At 36.5% G+C, this 18,493-nt stretch overlaps 1 protein-coding gene across 6 annotated transcripts in view; it reads left to right on the top strand.

The window, feature by feature from the left end:
- Window positions 1–18,493, top strand: part of PHTF2 (putative homeodomain transcription factor 2) — a 111,855-nt gene that overhangs the window by 63,653 nt on the left and 29,709 nt on the right. For 5 of the 6 annotated variants that reach the window (XM_059712744.1, XM_059712745.1, XM_059712742.1 and 2 more), the window contains 4 exons: window positions 5,365–5,530; window positions 6,639–6,803; window positions 15,140–15,326; window positions 17,019–17,174. In XM_059712744.1, coding sequence (XP_059568727.1) covers window positions 5,365–5,530; window positions 6,639–6,803; window positions 15,140–15,326; window positions 17,019–17,174 — 674 coding nt within the window. The remainder of the gene's footprint in view (window positions 1–5,364; window positions 5,531–6,638; window positions 6,804–15,139; window positions 15,327–17,018; window positions 17,175–18,493) is intronic. The other variant, XM_059712743.1, reaches the window with a different exon arrangement.

The following is an 18,493-nucleotide window of genomic DNA, read 5'->3' as shown; positions in this document are numbered from 1 at the left end:
AGGTTTATCAATCTTGTTTATCCTTTCAAAGAACCAGCTCTTGGTTTCATTGATTTTCTGTATTGTTTTTTTGGTCTCTATGTCATTTATTTCTGCTCTAATCTTTATTATCTCCTTCCTTCTGCTCACTCTGGGGTTTTCTTGTTGCTCTCTTTCTAATTCTTTGAGTTGTAGAGTTAGATGATTTACTACCATTTTTTCTTGTTTTTTGAGATAGGCCTGTAGAGCTATAAACTTCCCTCTCAGGACTGCTTTCAATGTGTCCCATAGGTTTTGGATTGTTGTGTTTTCATTGTCATTAGTTTCCAGGATGTTTTTAATTTCTTCTTTGATCTCATTGGTAACCCAATCAATATTTAATAGCATGCTATTCAGCTTCCAGGTGTTTGAGTATTTTGGGTTGTTTTTATTGTAGTTTATTTCTAATATTATGCCATCGTGGTCTGCGAAGACGCTTTTTATGATTTCAATCTTCTTGAATTTGGGGATACTTTGCTTGTGACCCAGTATGTGGTCTATTTTTGAATATGTCCCATGAGCACCTGAGAAGAACGTATATTCTCTGGCTTTGGGGTGAAGTGTTCTGAAGATGTCTATTAAGTCCATCTGATCTAGTGAATCATTTAGGATTGCTATATCTTTGCTGGTTGTTTGTCTATAGGACTTATCCAGTGCTGTCAATGGTGTATTAAAGTCCCCTACTATGATTGTATTGTTGTCGATCTCTCCTTTGATATTTTCCAGGAGTTTTTTTATGAATTTGGGTGCTCCTACATTGGGTGCATATATGTTTACCAGGGTTATATCTTCTTGTTGTATTGATCCCTTTAGTATTATGAAGTGGCCTTCCTTATCTCTTGTTAAGGCCTTCACTTTGAGGTCTATTTTGTCCGATATAAGTATTGCTACCCCAGCTTTCTTTTCCTTTCCATTTGCCTGAAAGATATTTTTCCATCCTTTCACTTTCAGTCTGTGTGAGTCCCTTCTAATGAGGTGGGTTTCTTGTAGACAGCAGATGTATGGGTCATGTTTTTTTATCCATTCAGCCACTCGATGTCTTTTGGTTGGAGCATTTAGTCCGTTTACGTTTAAAGTTATTATTGAAAGGTACTTGTTTGTAGCCATTTCTTTTTTTGTGTGGCTGTTTTCTTTCTGAGCTTTTTATTTCTTATTTTTATATCAGTCCCTTTAGCATTCCTTGCAATGCTGGCTTGGTGGTGACAAACTCCCTTAGCCTTTTTTTGTCTGTGAAGCTTCTTATTTCCCCTTCAAGTTTGAATGATAGCCTTGCTGGATAGAGTATTCTTGGATTCAGTCCTTTGCTTTGCATAACTTTGTAAATTTCAGTCCATTCTTTTCTTGCCTGATGTGTTTCTGTTGAGAAGTCATTTGACAATCTAATGGGAGATCCCTTGTATGTAACTTTCCGTCTCTCTCTTGCAGCCTGTAAGATTCTCTCTTTGTCCTGAACATTTGCCATGGTGATTATGATGTGTCTTGGTGTGGGTCTTTTCGGGTTCACCTTGTTTGGGACTCTCTGGGCTTGTGTGACTTTTTTCTTCCCCATCTCAGGAAAGTTTTCTGATATTATTTCTTCGAGTAGGTTTTCTAATCCTTGTTCATCCTTCTGTTGTTCTGGTACTCCTATTATTCGTATGTTGTTTCGTTTCAAGTTGTCCCAAAGCTCCCTTAGGCTCTCCTCCTGTCTTTTAATTTTTTTCTCCAATTGCAGTACATTTTGGGTGTGTTTTGCTTCCTTGTCTTCTAATTCACTTATTCGGTCCTCTGCTTCTCCTAGTCTACTGTTGATACTTTCAATGGAGTTTTTCATTGCAGCTATATCACTCTTCATTTCCTCTTGGGTCTTACTTAGGTTGTTGATTTTTTCATCTGTTTCTTCTAGCTTCTTCCATATGTTATCGATTTTTTCATCTGTTTCTTCTAGCTTCTTCCATATGTTATCGATTTTTTCATCTGTTTCTTCTTGCTTCTTGAAGAGGTTGTCGATTTTTTCCTCCATCCGGTTTATGCACTCTAGGATCCTTATTCTGAATTCTTTATCTGTCATGTTGCATGCCTCTGTATTACTTAGCTGCTTTTCTGGAGAGTCCTCCTTCTCTTTCCTTTGGGGGTTTCTTTGTCTACCCATGTTTGATCTCAATGACATATCTAGACGTTGAGTTGTTCAGTGGTTGCTCCCTTGGTGGCAGTGACTCCTTGGTCTGTGGTTGCTCTTCGGGCGGTTGCGGTAGCAGCTGCTCTTCAGTTGTCAGCAGCTCCTCTGGTGGGTGCTGTTCACAGCTGTGGTGGCTCTTCTGGCTGGTGGGGCGAGGTTTCACGTACAGCTGCTGTTCCTCAGCAGAGGATGTGGTGCTCAGGAGGTTGCTGTTGCTTGGATCTGCTGCGTTGATTTAAAGGCACAAAATACAACACAACAAGGCACCACGTACCAGGCACTATACACAAATATATTCACGATATTAATAACTCCAAATAAAGGTGACCACCTGAATTAAGAGAATTAGGGGATAAGGAAGAAGGAAGAGAAAAAGATAAAAGAGAGAAAGGAAAAGAAAAGTAGGGACCAAAAAAAGGGAGTGCAAAAATGAAATTGGGAAAAAGGAAGGGGGAAAATAAAAGCGAGAAAAGAAAAGAAAAGAAAAAGAGCGAAAAGAGAGAATGAAGTGGAAGAGGGGAAGAGACTTTTTATATGAGGAGAATACTCCTATAGAACAGCCATTAATCCCAACAAATTCCAGCAACAGCTCCCTGGATGTGAATACAAACTAGAAACAACCAATAATATGACGATGAAAATAGAATGGTGAACACTAATCCCAAAATAAAATAAAGAAAAAATAAAATGGCCCTTTAAAAAATGGTAAAATGGTAGCAGTAATAATACTGGTTAAAAATAAGAAGGTAGTAATTAAAAGGGTAAAATCAGGTGATGGAAAAAGAAGAAAAAAAAAAAAAGAACAGAAAAAAAAAATAAAAAAAAATTGGTTTCTTAGTTAAAAAGTGAAAAAAGAAAAAAAATTGTAGTAGTGAATGTCCTTCGTTTCTTCTATTCTTCAGTGTGGCTCGTCTTAGACCTTCCAGGTATTGAGGAGAGTGTTGAGATTCCCTGCGATATACTGTTCCTCTGTGTTGTAAACCACAGTCCTTATTTTAAAGCATGCCGCATTTATTTCCCAGACTGCCTTATTTTGTGTTTAGCAAAGAGTCAGTTTGTGGGTCAGCCTCTGGGTGGCAGTGTTCTGGGGTTGGCCTCTGAGGCTATAGGGCCTCTCTGTCGAGTGGAAGTTCACTGCCCAGAGCTGACTTCGTAGTAGTTAGGTACCGGCGCTATGTTGTTGCTGGGATTGAAAATCCCCCTATAGGCCAGACCCTGTTAACTCCCAGGGACTGATCAGGTTATCTTAATCCTTGATCTCGTTCAGGGTGGAATCTGGGTGTGGCTGTGCTCCTTGCCTGGGGGCTGGGGGGAGGAGACTCACCCTCAGGAGCGGGTGGCTGCCCCAGTCCTGGCCTCAGGGGTGTCTCAGCACTCAATTCACTACCACCTCTCCCGGCTCCCCCTCTTTCCCCAGTCTCTCCCCAGATTCCACTCCTCAGCACACTCTCCCTCTCTTCAGCACAGGTGAGTGTCTGTATCCGAAATGTCCCATGAACAGGATTCAGTGTAAACAAACAAACAAATGCCGGCCGCGGAAACGGGGAAGGCTTGGTTTCTGTAAGCTTCTTCTCTTACCGGGACTGCATGGTCAGGTCAGCTCTTCAGGCTGCCCCCTTTAGGCTCAGTCCTCCGTGATCACAGAACCCAGCTCTCAATTTCCCTGGCGGCGCCAGGAATCCCGCGGTTCTCCTTTCCCCCGTCAGGGGCTGTGCCTGTCCCAGGGCACGCGGCTGTCTGCCACGCGGTCTCCCTCCGACTCTCTGGGCTCAGAGGTCTGGCAAACTTTCCTGCCCAAATCCCTGGTTTTTTTTTACCTTACCAGGGGAGTTCTGCTCTTCCCGGCTGCAAACCCTCTCACCAGCTGAGCAATTTCGCCAATTCGGTGTGAGTGTTACTAGCTTCAGCTTCCATTTGCTCCGGGACACGACCTGGGACACGTCTGCCTATATCGCCGCCATCTTGGTTCTCCTCCTTACACTTTTATTAACAGCTCTCATCTCACTCTCAAAAGAGTCCTGATTTAGATGATAAGATACATAGTCACTTTAAACACCCATATGTCCATCTCTTTGATTAAATAATTAACATTTTGGCATATTTACTTAATCTATTTTATCAAAGTAAATTATGTACATCATGGAATTTTACCCCTGAATGCATTAGTATGAATCTTTTCTAAATATTACACAATTACATTATAATTATTACACCTAACAAAATGAAGAGAAATCTAATACTCAAATTCTCCAATTGTCCCTAAAAAGAGTTAGGTATTCCTAGGCTCTTGACTCAAGTATTACTGGATCTAGAGGCTTAGATGATGTCTTCACTTTTTATGCAGTCCCCAAAACTTGTCTTAAACTGGTCTCATTCTTAGGAAGGCTTTTTTTGAGTGATGGCTGAGGTGCCCCTGGCAATTTCTTACTTTCATAGTCCTTAGGGTTTTATCTAGGAGAAAGGCCTTCAAGCACCTCTGTTACTCCCTGTAAAAGATTCTGATTGGCCCTGCTTAAATCACATGCCCATCTTTTTATTAATTACTGTGCCCAAAGTTAAGATTGTGACAAAGCCTAGATTACAGGTCTATCCCTGAGGTAGAAGAAATAAGACCATTCGATTGACAGATAAAGGAAGCAAATTCTCAAAAGGTAAAGAGTTTATGTCTAGAAGGCTTAAGGGATGCTGAGCAAACAAAAACAAGATTTCTTCTTCATGTGGAAATGATTAGCAATAATGGGTGTTCAGTGGTTTCCCTGAAAAATATGTCCAAGTAAATATATGTTACTAATTTTGAGTAGATAGACCTCTATTGAAAAGAAGCTCTTTATGCCTTATCATAGACTTCTGTGTTTATTAAACAAAGAAATAAGTGCACTTGAGGTTAGTATGGCTCTATTGCCTCTCTGGGATTTTAACAGGAGTGGCATGAGATTCATATGCATCTAGTTTTCACTGTAGTTTTAAAGTGTGTATTTTAAAGACCATGTTGGGTGTTATCTTGTTCCAAGAGTTTATTACTGAACAGCAAGCTTGGTTAGTCAGTCTGAAAGAGCTTGTCTGGAGAAACATTTCAACTTATTTAAATTTAGAAAAATAATCTGGCAAGAAGCAATGTTAAAACAATTTTTAAAGATTTTAAAGAGTGACTATCAGATCTATAACGTGTTTTCTTTCTCTTTTTGTAGTTGCCGCAATAGTATTGTTCTGTTCCGCTTCCAGTCCACATAACATACCTCTGACAGAAGTGATTGGGCCGATATGGCTGATGCTGCTCCTGGGAACTGTGCACTGCCAGATTGTTTCCACAAGAACACCCAAGCCGCCTCTGAGTACAGGGGGGAAAAGAAGAAGGTACTGCCTATTTAAAAATTATCTTTTTTGTAGATTTCTATAATTTGAATCTATAATTATTCTTGGCTTCAATAAAATGCTGTCTTGTAAAGTTACTCTTTCAAATAAAGCAGTGAGCTTCAGAATCAGCTACCAAATACAATTTTGTTTTCTGTATTTGCTTCAAGGTCATTTTGAGACCACACACCTGCTTTGTTTTTATTTTCTTTCTTAACGCTAATTTCTAGGCACCTAATAACAATGTAGGGAATATATGTTAGTTGGAGTTGCTAATAACTCCCCCTGTTTAAAAAAAGTTTGTACTTATAAGAGGCTTTGCCAAAAACAAGAACCAAGAAAAAACTTCAGCTAAATTTTATTTATTAAATGCTATTTGAGCCCTGGCTGGGCAGCTCAGTTGGTTAGAGCTTCATCCTATGTAATAAAGTTTGCAATTCCTGGTCAGGGCATGTGCCGGAGGCAACCAATTGATGTCTCTCTCTTTCTCTAAAAAATAAAATAATAAATCAATAAACATGTCCTCGGTGAGGATAATGAATGAATGAATGAATATGTGCTATTTGAAACTATTTAATATTGCCCCTAGGTTAAGTAAACATAGCAAGTCTCACTGGCCACTTTGTGCAATGGAGTTCTGTTTGAAGGGTCTTTTGGAACAATTCCTCTTTTGAATATTGTTGCTAAGAGATTATGATATATGCAGATTGGAGGTGTTAAAATTTAAGCCCTTTTCATTTTGAAAAGATAAATAGATAATAGCACTGCTAGTCAGTTAGATTATAGTTCTTTTATTCAAATTTTCTTCCTCACCTGCAAATAAGTGGCATTCAAATGGGAAGAAATATTTTTGTAAATACCTATCTAATGTGACCTTACAACCTAATATTCACTGACTGGCAGTCTAAGCAAAGAACAGTACCTTACCATTTATAGAAATTGGTCTTAAACATGTACTTTATGTTTGGGTTAACTTTCATCAAGTAAATTTGAATTTTATTGTGCATTAAAATTCTTGTGTTTGTGTTTACAAACATTTTGAACATACTAGCGAGAAAATGGTTGTTAAAATTTTAAAGTTACTTTCCGTTCTTAATCTCTTCTAATGAAGGAAATTAAGAAAAGCAGCCCATTTGGAAGTACACAGAGAAGGAGATGGTTCTAGTACCACAGATAATTCACAGGAGGGAACAGTTCAGAGCCACTGTACAAGCACCTCATACAGCGTTGGCGCTGTCTTCAGAGATCTTTGGCATGCTGCTTTCTTTTTATCAGGGTTTGTATTTATTCAAGATTTTATATGGCATAGAGCACTGTCCCTTTTCTGGCACTTCAGTCTCAGGTAATGAATATTAATGACTTTACATATGACAGACCTATTACAGATTTTGTTTTGATCAATTATAATGCTATAGATAATGAAAAATGGAGACCATAAAGTTTGTTTTGGGATATATGTAAATATTTCTAAATGATTATACACCATAAAGTATATTTAGTTGGGTTTCTAAATTTTAATTTCTTTTGTGATTTCTCAGGTCCTACTTCTATTAAATTGGTTCTTTTTATTAGTACTATAGGTCAAATTGGCTTTACTGGTATGTCATGAGAATTGCATGATATTTTAAATTTAATCCCTGCCTCGGTTATCTAAAATTGTCTGATATAAAACATGTAGGCGCCGAAACCGGTTTGGCTCAGTGGATGGAGCGTCGGCCTGCGGACTGAAGGGTCCCCGGTTCGATTCCGGTCGGGGGCATGTGCCTGGGTTGCGGGCATATCCCCAGTGGGAGATGTGCAGGAGGCAGCTGATCGATGTTTCTCTCTCATTGATGTTTCTAGCTCTCTATCTCTCTTCCTTCCTCTCTGTAAAAAATCAATAAAATATATTTTAAAAAAAACAAACAAAAAAAAACCATGTAGGCATTTGTATTTGAAAGAATAAGTTATATACTATAGGATGAAATTCTATTTTTGTGTATTGGGTTTTTGTATAGTTTGTACCACAATGAATGTTTACCAAATAAGGAAATGTGATTATAGCAAATTTCAAAAGTAAATTAAAACTAATTCAATGTTGTATAATTATTTTGAATAATTAATTCAAAACACTTAAGGGTTATAGTACTAGTGCACATATACACATAATAAATTTGAAAGCTATGATCAAAATAGTATAACTGATAAAAGTTGCTAAATAAATCAAGAAAAGAGATACTACAAATAACTAATTTGGTCACTTTTGTTAACTCCTCTACTAATACTGTTTCATCAATATGTGATTGTGCTCTTATGATAAAGTTTATCATGCATTACATACTAAAGGAATTATATCCTGGGCATATTTTCATTGATTGTAATTTTGGGGAAAGTTCTCCAAAATTTTAATAGTTTGCAATAACATTGCGTAAAGTTGCTTCCTACAGAGAAGATACAGGTTCGGTTTGGTTTTTAACTTACATTGGATTCTATCTGTATCTCTCTTAGTCTGTTTTTATTTATTTATTTTTAAATAAATAGCTCTCTTTTCTAACAGTAGGATGTAATGGTTTTATCACTGCAAAGCCAGTTTCTTAAACATTTCTCAATAACTTTTAATAAGCAATTATAAAAAAGCATATGGATATGTTTTCCTTTTGGGGAATCATTTAGTTGTTTTGGTTGTCCAGAACTGATATTTTATAACTTAGTATTCAGAATCCCCCTAATGTAGTAGGTTGGTGCCTTTGGAATTCTGTGTTTCTCAAATTAGATTCAGACTTCAGTTTCCTTCCTTTGGGATTGTAGCATAACCTTGACTGCCAGTTGGTAAAATAATGACTAAATCCCTTTGGGTTTATTCTCTGTAATCATGGCAACTATAATCTACATGTTTTTAAAGATGCACTGTTTTTTAACTAACTCATTCTGGGACTCGTTTGCCAGCTTATGAATAAGACTGTTTTAAATATTAAGTACAAGAAGATCTTAAGAAAAATGTTAATTTCAGAAGTTCTAATCTTGAGTTTTCAAATCTTGATGTTTTGTTCTTTCAGTCTTTAATAAGAAAGGCTTTAAACTGAAATATCAGCTTGGGACTTAAAATTGTTTCTGGTGATAAAAAATTGAAAAACTGGATACTTCCATTAAGGTGTCTGAATTAACATAATGGATGGGAAAATAAATGCATAACCACACAAGGATTTAAACTTTGTGTATGGCATCTTGTTGGTTTTCTAGATGTTAGGATGAAATCTGCAATTCTTACATCCTGTATTTATAAGATGGAAAGGCCCTACTTATCATCTCTGAGTACATTTCTTCTCAAGATAAAACAATTCTTTTTAAAGCAAAACATACATAGTATTTCTCATAAAAAAATTAGGAATTATTATAAAAGAACTCTATGAACCTAAGAAAACAATGCTAAAGAAAGTATCAATTTTAAAAGATGTAGAAATCAACCATTTTTTCTAAGGGTTTAGTACTATAATTTCACTGTACTATAGTGTTAAATTAGCATAATTATAATTTCTACTCAAAATACTGAACAGAAAGAATTACATCTAGGTTATAAATCTCTTCAGTATAATGCCTGTTTCAGAATTCAGATAGATCCTAAGTTTTCTTTCATGTCTAAGATTCACAATATTATTACAAGCAGACAGTGAAAAGAAATTATGCTTTTTGGGGGGTAATTTTATTTTTTTCTTTATTGATTAAGGTATTACATATGTGTCCTTATCACCCCATTGTCCCCCCACCCCCCACTCATGCCCTCACCCCCCTGGTGTCTCTGTCCATTGGCTAGGCTTATATGCATGCATACAAGTCCTTTGGCTGACCTCTCCCCCTTACCCCCACTTTCCCCTACCTCCCCTCTGAGGTTTGATGGTCTGATCAATTTGTCTCTGTCTCTGGATCTGTTTTTGTTCATCAGTTTATGTTGTTCATTGTGTTCTATAAATGAGTGAGATCATGTGATATTTATTTTTCTCTGACTGGCTTATTTCACTTACCATAATGTTCTCCAGTTCCATCCATGCTGTTGCAAATGGTAAGAATTCCTTCTTTTTTACCACAGCATAGTATTCCATTGTGTAGATGTACCACAGGTTTTTAATCCACTCATCTGATGAGCACTTAGGCTGTTTCCAAATCTTAGCTATGATAAATTGTGCCGCTATGAACATAGGGGTGCATATATCCTTTCTGATTGGTGTTTCTAGTTTCTTGGGATATATTCCTAGCAGTGGGATCACTGGGTCAAATGGGAGTTCCATTTTTAGTTTTTTGAGTAAACTCCATACTGTTCTCCACAGTGACTGCACCAGTCTGCATTCCCACCAGCAGTGCACGAGGGTTCCTTTTTCTCCGCATCCTCACCAGCACTTTTCATTTGTTGATTTGTTGATGATAGCCATTTTGACAGGTGTGAGATGATACCTCATTGTTGTTTTGATTTGCATCTCTTTGATGATTAGTGACATCGAGCATGTTTTCATATGTCTCTCGGCTTTCTGTATGTCCTTTTTCGAAAAGTGTCTATTTAAGTCCTTTGCCATTTTTTGATTGGATTGTTTATCTTCCTTTTATTAAGTTGTATGAGTTCCCTGGAGATTAAACCCTTATCTGAAATAGCATTGGCAAATATGTTCTCCCATGCAGTGGGCTTTCTTGTTGTTTTGTTGATGGTTTCTTTCTTTCTTTTTTTTTTTTTTAATATATTTTATTGATTTTTTACAGAGAGGAAGGGAGAGAGATAGAGAGTTAGAAACATCGATGAGAGAGAAACATCGATCAGCCGCCTCCTGCACACCTCCTACTGGGGATGTGCCCGCAACCCAGGTACATGCCCTTGACCGGAATCGAACCCGGGACCTCTCAGTCCACAGGCCGACGCTCTATCCACTGAGCCAAACCGGTTTCGGCTGGTTTGTTTCTTTTGCTGTGTATAAGCTTTTTATTTTGATGAAGTCCCATTTGTTTATTTTCTCCTTAGTTTCCATTGCCCTAGGAGCTTTATCAGTAAAGATATTGCTACGACATGTGTCTTCTAAGATATTTATGGTTTCTCATCTTATATTTAAGTCCTTTAACCATTTTGAGTTTGTTTTTGTGTATGGTGTAAGTTGGTGATCTAGCTTCATTTTTTTGCATGTATCTGACCACATTTCCCAGCACCATGTATTGTAGAGACTCCAGTGTACGCTCTTACCTCCTTTGTCAAATATTAATTGAGCATAATGGCTTGGGTCTATTTCTGGGTTCTCTGTTCTGTGCCACTGGTTTCTATGTCTGTTCTTGTGCCAGTACCACAAGAGCCAGTTTTGAGAACCTGGCTTTGTAATATAGCTTGATATCTGGTATTGTGATCCCTCCAACTTTGTTCTTCTTTCTCAGGATTGCTGTGGCTATTAGGGGTCTTTTTTTTTTATTCCAGATGAATTTTTGGAGAGTTTGTTCTAGGTCTGTGAAATATGCTGTTAGTATTTTAATGGATATTGTATTGAATCTATAAATTGCTTTGGATACTATGGACATTTTAATGATGTTGATTCTACCAATCCATGAACATGGTATGTTCTTCCATTTATTTATGTCTTCCTCTATCTATTTTTTCTATGTCCTGTAGGTTTCTGAGTAAAGGTCTTTTACCTGGTTAGTTAAGTTTATTCCTAGGTATCTTAATTTTTTTGGTGCAATGGTAAATAGGATTGTTTTTTTAGTTTCTCTTTCTGTGAGTTCATTATTGGTGTATAAAAAAGCGATAGATTTCTGGGTGTTAATTTTGTATCTTGCTACATTGCTGAATTCATTTATTAAGTCTAGTAGTTTGTGATGGAGTCTTTGGGGTTTTCTATGTACAATATCATGTCATCTGTGAATAATGACAGTTTTACTTCTTCTTTTCCAATTTGGATGCCTTTTATTTCTTCTTGTCTGATCACTATGGCTAGCACTTCCAGTACTATATCAAACAGGAGAGGTGACAGTAGGCATCCCTGTCTTGTTCCTGTTTTTAGGGGAAATGGTTTTAGTTTTTGCCCATTGAGTATGATGTTGGCTGCAGGTTTGTCATATAAGGCTTTTATTATGTTGAGGTATGATCCCTCTATTCCCATTTTGCTTAGAGTTTTTATCAAGAAAGGGTGTTGGATTTTGTCAAATGCTTTTTCTGCATCGATTGATATGATTATGTGATTTTGTCCCAGTTTGTTTATGTGATGTATCACATTTATTGATTTGCAGATATTGTACCATCCTTGCATCCCCAGAATAAATCCCACTTGGTCATGGTGTATGATCTTTCTAATACAGTATTGGATCGAATTTGCTAGAATTTTGTTGAGGATTTTAGCATCTATGTTCATCAAGGATATTGGCCAGTAGTTCTCTTTCTTTGTGGTATCTTTATCTGGTATTGGGATTAGGGTAATGCTGGCTTCATAGAAAGAGCTTGGAAGTGTGCCTTCCTCTTGAATTTTTTGGAATAGTCTGAGGAGGATAGGTTTTAGCTCTTCATTGAATGCTTGGTAGAACTCCCCTGTGAAGTCGTCTGGACCAGGGCTTTTGTTTGCTGGAAGATTTTTGATTACTACTTCAATTTCTTTGGTAGTTATTGGCCTATTCAGTTTTTTTTTTTTAAATATATTTTTATTGATATTTTACAGAGAGGAAGGGAGAGAGATAGAGAGTTAGAAACATCGATGAGAGAGAAACATCGATCAGCTGCCTCCTGCACATCTCCCACTGGGGATGTGCCCGCAACCCAGGTACATGCCCTTGACCGGAATCGAACCTGGGACCTTTCAGTCTGCAGGCCGACGCTCTATCCACTGAGCCAAACCGGTTTCGGCGGCCTATTCAGTTTTTTTTAAATTCTTCCTGATTGAGTTTTGGAAGCTTGTGTTTTTCTAAGAATATGTCCATTTCATCTAGGTTGTCCAGTTTGTTGGAATAGAGTTGTTCATAGGCTTTTTTTCCTAATCCTTTGTAGTATTTACATTTTTTATTTTCTTTGTCATTTCAGCTTGGTTTGGAACTTATCTGCATTTAGTTCATGAGAAACCTCAGGTAGCTACCATAGTTTAGTAACTTAGTGTTCATGTCTCTGATAGTGTTACTCAGACTTTGAGGAAATAGTGGGGAGAGAAATAACCCAGAGAAGATTAGGAGGATGCAGAGATAAGGAAAGGAGGAAGTGGGAGATTGCTGAGAGGTGTCAGTCATATGGCATGGATGCTATTGATACTCTTTCCCTTGGCATAATACAGTTTTTACCCTGTCCTGGTAAGGAAGGAATAATATAGTCTTTACCCTGTCTGGTAAGGAAGGAATCATCCTTCAAAGTTTTTTCACTGGGCTCTTAACTTTTGCCCTCTCGAGTTCTGGTTCACTCTGCACATTTTCAACCATTTTTTCTACTTTGACTACTGGCCTCCAGACCTATGTTTTAAACTGCCTACTGATCTTAGGAGGGCACTGTAGGTCTACCATTTCCATCTTTCTTCCCAATTAAATTTCTCCTCTTGCATATCCTGTCTGATTAATGGTTCTACCAACTTTCCAGTTTTCCTTTACCACCTTTTCCCTCTCCCTTTCCAGCCCAGTGTCATTTCCATGAACTTTTATAAATACCGTTTCAGAAAACTCCTTCTCTCTCTTTGAGTTCTCACATTTTCAAGATATCAAGTAACTTTACCTCCCTTGGTCTTTTTCCACATCTCCATGTTCAAAGGAGAGGTAAAGGGAGCAATTGATAACTGTTTCTATCACTTTCTTCCCCAGTCAGGGAAGGTCACAAGTTTACACTGCACCTTTTATTTTCTCTTTTTGCCCCTTTCCTCTCCACTAGAGTCCATTTTTCTCCCTCCCTCTGCCACTCTTAAATGGTCTTTGTCCTGTGGTTCATTCCCTTGGCCTTTTCATGTCTCAGGATCATGTAGAAAGAGAACGGTCAGAAGACTGGACTTATGAGTCTTGGCAACTCTGTAGAGATGTGTTCTGAATGACTAGAAAGCATCAGAGTGCCCTGACTGGTGTGCCTCAGATGGTTGGAACATCATCCAGTACACTGAAAGGTCGTGGATTCAGTTCATGGTCAGGGCACATACTCAGGTTGCAGATTCAGTTCCCGGTTGGGGATCTCACACATTGATGTTTCTGTCTCTCCCTGTCCCTCTCCCTCTCCTTTCCTCTCTCTAAAAAGCAATTTTTTAAAAAGGAGGTTGGGGAGAAAGCCTTGGAGCTCTGTAGAGCACGTGAGAAGTATGGTCTGTCTATCCCTTTTAGTAATCTGGCAGGAGAAGATCAGGAAGGAAAGGGACTTGTTTGTATAAGACAGAAACTTTCTAGGCTTTGATGAGTGTGTTAACAAGAAATCCTAACAGGAAGTTTCCCAAAGAGTGTAGTTGGAGGTAATATGGAGAATTAAATTAGCCTCATAATTAGAAGGTCTATAATCTAGTGCTATGTTTGCCTCTTAAATAAATCATTTAGACCTTTTTATACTTCTGATTCCTTATTTCCAAATTTACCATTTCAAACAGGGGAGTTCTAATAAAATTGAGTAACTATAGTGTTAAAAATAACTTTTTTGGTACATTAAAAAAAACTTTTGTTGTTGACCCACATGAAGGCAATATACTAGTTTCTTTCTTGCAAAATTGATACTCTGGAGAAAATTCAAGGGGGTTTATTTAAATATAATTAAATATAATTACTTTTAATAATGTTCTATGATTAATCTGCACTGAGCACATTCTAATTTTATGTCGGACTTACATTATATTTCTACTAAACATTACCTTTGGATAGCCATTATTTCACCCGCTAGAGACTCTGAAGAGGACTCTTCAAGCATTTGCCTATTAATCAAAAATGTCTTGTTTATTATTTTCTATGTCGTATCTTATGTACTGAGAAAAATTTAATTCCTATAAATGAAGAACCTCAATTGTAGCTACACGATTACTGATATTTTTTCAGAGTATTTCAGTTGGTGAAAGAGGTTACTTTGTTTTCTTTGTGTTCTTTATTTCTACTTCTTCCATTATTTAGAACCTTATATAAAGTTTTTCCTTTTTTCATATATATTTATGTAACAAAGGTTCTATGTCTCCATTGTATATTAAAATAAATTTATCTGAGATATTTAAGTATATATACTAATGGTAAAGTATTTTGGTAAATGAGAATGTTAAAACTAATTTAAACCACTAACTGCAACTTAGCCTGATAATTACTGATATATTTCTTAAAAATAAAACTTTAAAAACATATTATTAATCATAATAAAATGGGCAAAATTTTTATCCTAGATTTTGCTTAAAGACCAAGTAATTTTGACCAAGAATTGTTTGATAAGCTAAGACATGTCTCTTAGAATTGCTATATTTGTAAGATCTCAGAACCTATAAAATAAGCTGAACTATGACATTGATTTACATTTTTATTTTATATGATGGATACTATATTTCTAAATTATTTGTTGTAAAAAATGAGGTGGCCATTAAAATTCTGAGAAGTAACTACCGGATTTTATTATTAACAGATCATAATCTCTATCAGTAACCCATCCAAAATAAGGTAAGTCCATTTAACATGCTTCTTAATTTTTTTTTTTTTTAGATCAAAGAAAACAAAGAATTCAATTGATAAATCAACTGAGACTGACAATGGCTATGTATCCCTTGATGGGAAAAAGACTGTTAAAAGCAGTGAAGGTGGAGTACAAAGCCATGAACCTCAATGTGAAACTATTCAATCAGAAGAGACAACCTGGAACAAAGGAACAATGAGGAACATTCCCAGTAAAGTAAGTGTGGGGTTTTTTTTTTTGTTTGTTTGTGTGTGTGTGTGTGTGTGTGTGTGTGTGTGTGTGTGTGTGTTTTTATTAGTTAAGGTATTACAAATGTGTCCTCATCCCCCCCGTTAACCCCCAACCTCCCCCCCGCCCCTCCCCGCACACTCATGCTCCCATCCCCCTGTTGTCCATGTCCATTGGTGTAAGTGTGGTTTTTAAAAAATAGTTTGTTTGTGTGGTTTTACATTAACTAATGGGAAGTAACTTAGACATAGTGGTTTTTCTTGAACTATATTTTTTATTCCGAATTTATTCTCTGAACCTTTACAAATCACACTGATGAAGCTGAAAATCTAATAAAGTAATATGAATAAACTTTATTGTCAATATAATTAGTGCCTTCTTGAATTGATTAATGACTCAAATTTTTTCAAAATGTTAAAGCACTTTAATAATTTCATAGTTGGTGCTTATTAAACCTTACCTTTTCTTGCCCCATTTCCATGTGTATAAGAATTTCTTTTAAATTGGACATTAAATTATTCTAGAAACAAAACTAGAAACCTGATTTTCCATTCATGTTTTCCATAAGAAAATATTACCTTGTTTTTCCTACCTTTATTACCTTTGGTGTCAGCACATTTGTTTTGTTGTTAGCTATAAAAAAATTCTTATTGAGCACATATTCACTAACAGTTTTTTGTTTAGTTTTCCAAAATAATAAAGCTACCCTGGGCTATTGTAGCAAAGCGTAATGTAGATCTTCTGTCTCTTTATTTCACTGAATTTTTCTTAGTCAAATAATTTATTCTTTAAAAGCTGGTATAATAAAATAATATGGTCAAATTAAAAGATGTTAACTGTTAAATTTAGCAATATAAGCCTGAACATTTGTGTTGAGGAAAATAAATAGAAGAAAAGAAGACTCTCTAATTCTGAATGAAGTATGTGTTACTACTTGACAGTATGTGTATTTTTAGGACCAGTAGCTGTATAATAAATAGTTTGGGACTGCAATGAAATATAGTACATTACTTGATTTTAGATTGTTGACACATTTGGCTCTCGGATAATGTGAACCTCACATTACTTTCAACACTGAACAAATAAGTTCTCAATCATTCAACTTTCAAACACACTTTCTGGTATGTATTACCTACTAAGGCTATATGAAAGAATCATGAAAGTGTCAATAAAACTCATGTTTTGAGTCTCTCAGTTTCAGAATTTCTGAAATCTGGATGTGTCTTACAAATTTATATGTAGATAATGTCTGATATATGCACCCATTCAACTACTAGTCACCTCCTTCTGCCTCATAAGCCATTATTTAATCAGTGGTGGTCTTATAATTGATCACATTTTCAGTTTGTGAAAATAGTATAATTAGTTCATCTCAGGTATCTCAGCTTCTTTTATCCTATTTTATATTTTGTAAGCTATTTCAAATCTTTTTGTGGAACAGAAACATTATAGAACAATTTGACAGATGCCTGTGGAATTACTATTAACATTAAAATACCAGTTATAGTCACTGATGTAAGGTATTTTTTCAGAAAATTAAGTAGCACTAATCACTTTGAGGGTTTTGAAGGTATTTAAAGCAATATGTGCATATGTGTGTATAATTGAAAGTTTCGCACTTTCAAAACTGCAAGTTAAGTTAGAAATTACCATAATCCTCTTTGTGTACTCCCATTTTAGGATACCCAAAGGACGGTAACAAATGTCTCTGATGAAGTCTCCAGCGAGGAAGGTCCTGAAACAGGATACCCAATACGCCGTAATGTGGACAGGACTTCTGAGAGCATTCTTCGGAATAGAAAGTCACACCATTATAAGAAACATTACCCTAATGAGGTATATACTTTGGCTTTACATGTATATATATATACACATCTTTTTTAAAAGTATATATATATATTTTATTGATTTCAGAAGGGAAGGGAGAGGGAGAGAGAGAAACATCAGTGATGAGAGAGAATCATTGATCGGCTGCCTCCTGCATGCCCCCTACTGGGGATTGAGCCCGCAACCCAAGCATGTGCCCTTGACCAGAATTGAACCTGGGACCCTTCAGTCTGCAGGCTGACGCTCTATCCACTGAGCCAAACCAGCTAGGGCCATATCTTTTTTTATATGTTACTAATTTATAACTTATTTTAACAATTGAATTAACAATTAACAATAATTATGAAAAGAACATATTTGCCCTCAGTATCAATATCTGATTGTTATATGATCTGGATTTATAGAGTAGCAGTTTTAGATTTATGTGTTGCATATATGATAAATAGCCATACATTTGTACTCATTTTGAGGATTTTCTCTGAAGATTCATACATTCAGTTTGTTGTTTACCTTTAAAGAAGCCCATCCTGGAGAGGCAATCTGTGAACTCCTGTGTTAGTCTTTCCCACAATTTGAATGGCTTTATGACTAACTGATTATTGCAAAGTTATTATTCTAAGTGACTTTATGTTCTTGTCACCAGTTATTAAGTTGCCCATACTATTAAATTCAATCTTTTTTCTCCTTTGATTCTATTTTTCTTTATTAACGTTTGTTTTTTTCTAAACCCTTTTCTAATTTATCACATCTCTTGAAGCTCATTAAATAGTAAAAGAGTTTCATTCAACTGTATTTTCAGTGTTTATTCTAAAGAACTAAGAACATTTTATTATCTCCCTTCAAGGCAAATGAATCAATTGCTTCTCACAGGAAGCCTCCACAGTGGAGATATTCCTCTCAATTGAAAAACACACCACAAGTAGATGTCTCCTACGCCTCCGCCCCTCCTACCAGTCAGTCTCAGTGTACTTTCTTTACATCTCTAATTGTAGGACTTCCATTCAGCCAGATTTCAGGTGGCTCTGAATGATGGTTGTTCTAAATTTTAGTTGTAATTTTGATGTATGGAAGGCAACAAGTACCCGTGTTTACCTATGTCACCATCTTGATTCTCCTCACGGGCATTTTGTTTTTCAAGAAAAGTTACCCAGTCTTTGGTCCATTGGAGGGCCAATACTATATTAGGCTGTCATGGTGTTTGGTACCAAAGGGGTTGGGAATGCAGTGGTGATGTGTCATTCAGTGTGTAGACTTTTACTTTAAGCCCCCTTTCCATACTCCTCCACTTTTTACCCCCAACCCACTTTCTTACCTTTTTCTGTGATATA

Source organism: Myotis daubentonii, chromosome 10 (assembly GCF_963259705.1).
Source record: "Myotis daubentonii chromosome 10, mMyoDau2.1, whole genome shotgun sequence".
NCBI lineage: Eukaryota > Metazoa > Chordata > Mammalia > Chiroptera > Vespertilionidae > Myotis > Myotis daubentonii.
This window is presented reverse-complemented; position numbering and strand designations above follow the sequence as displayed.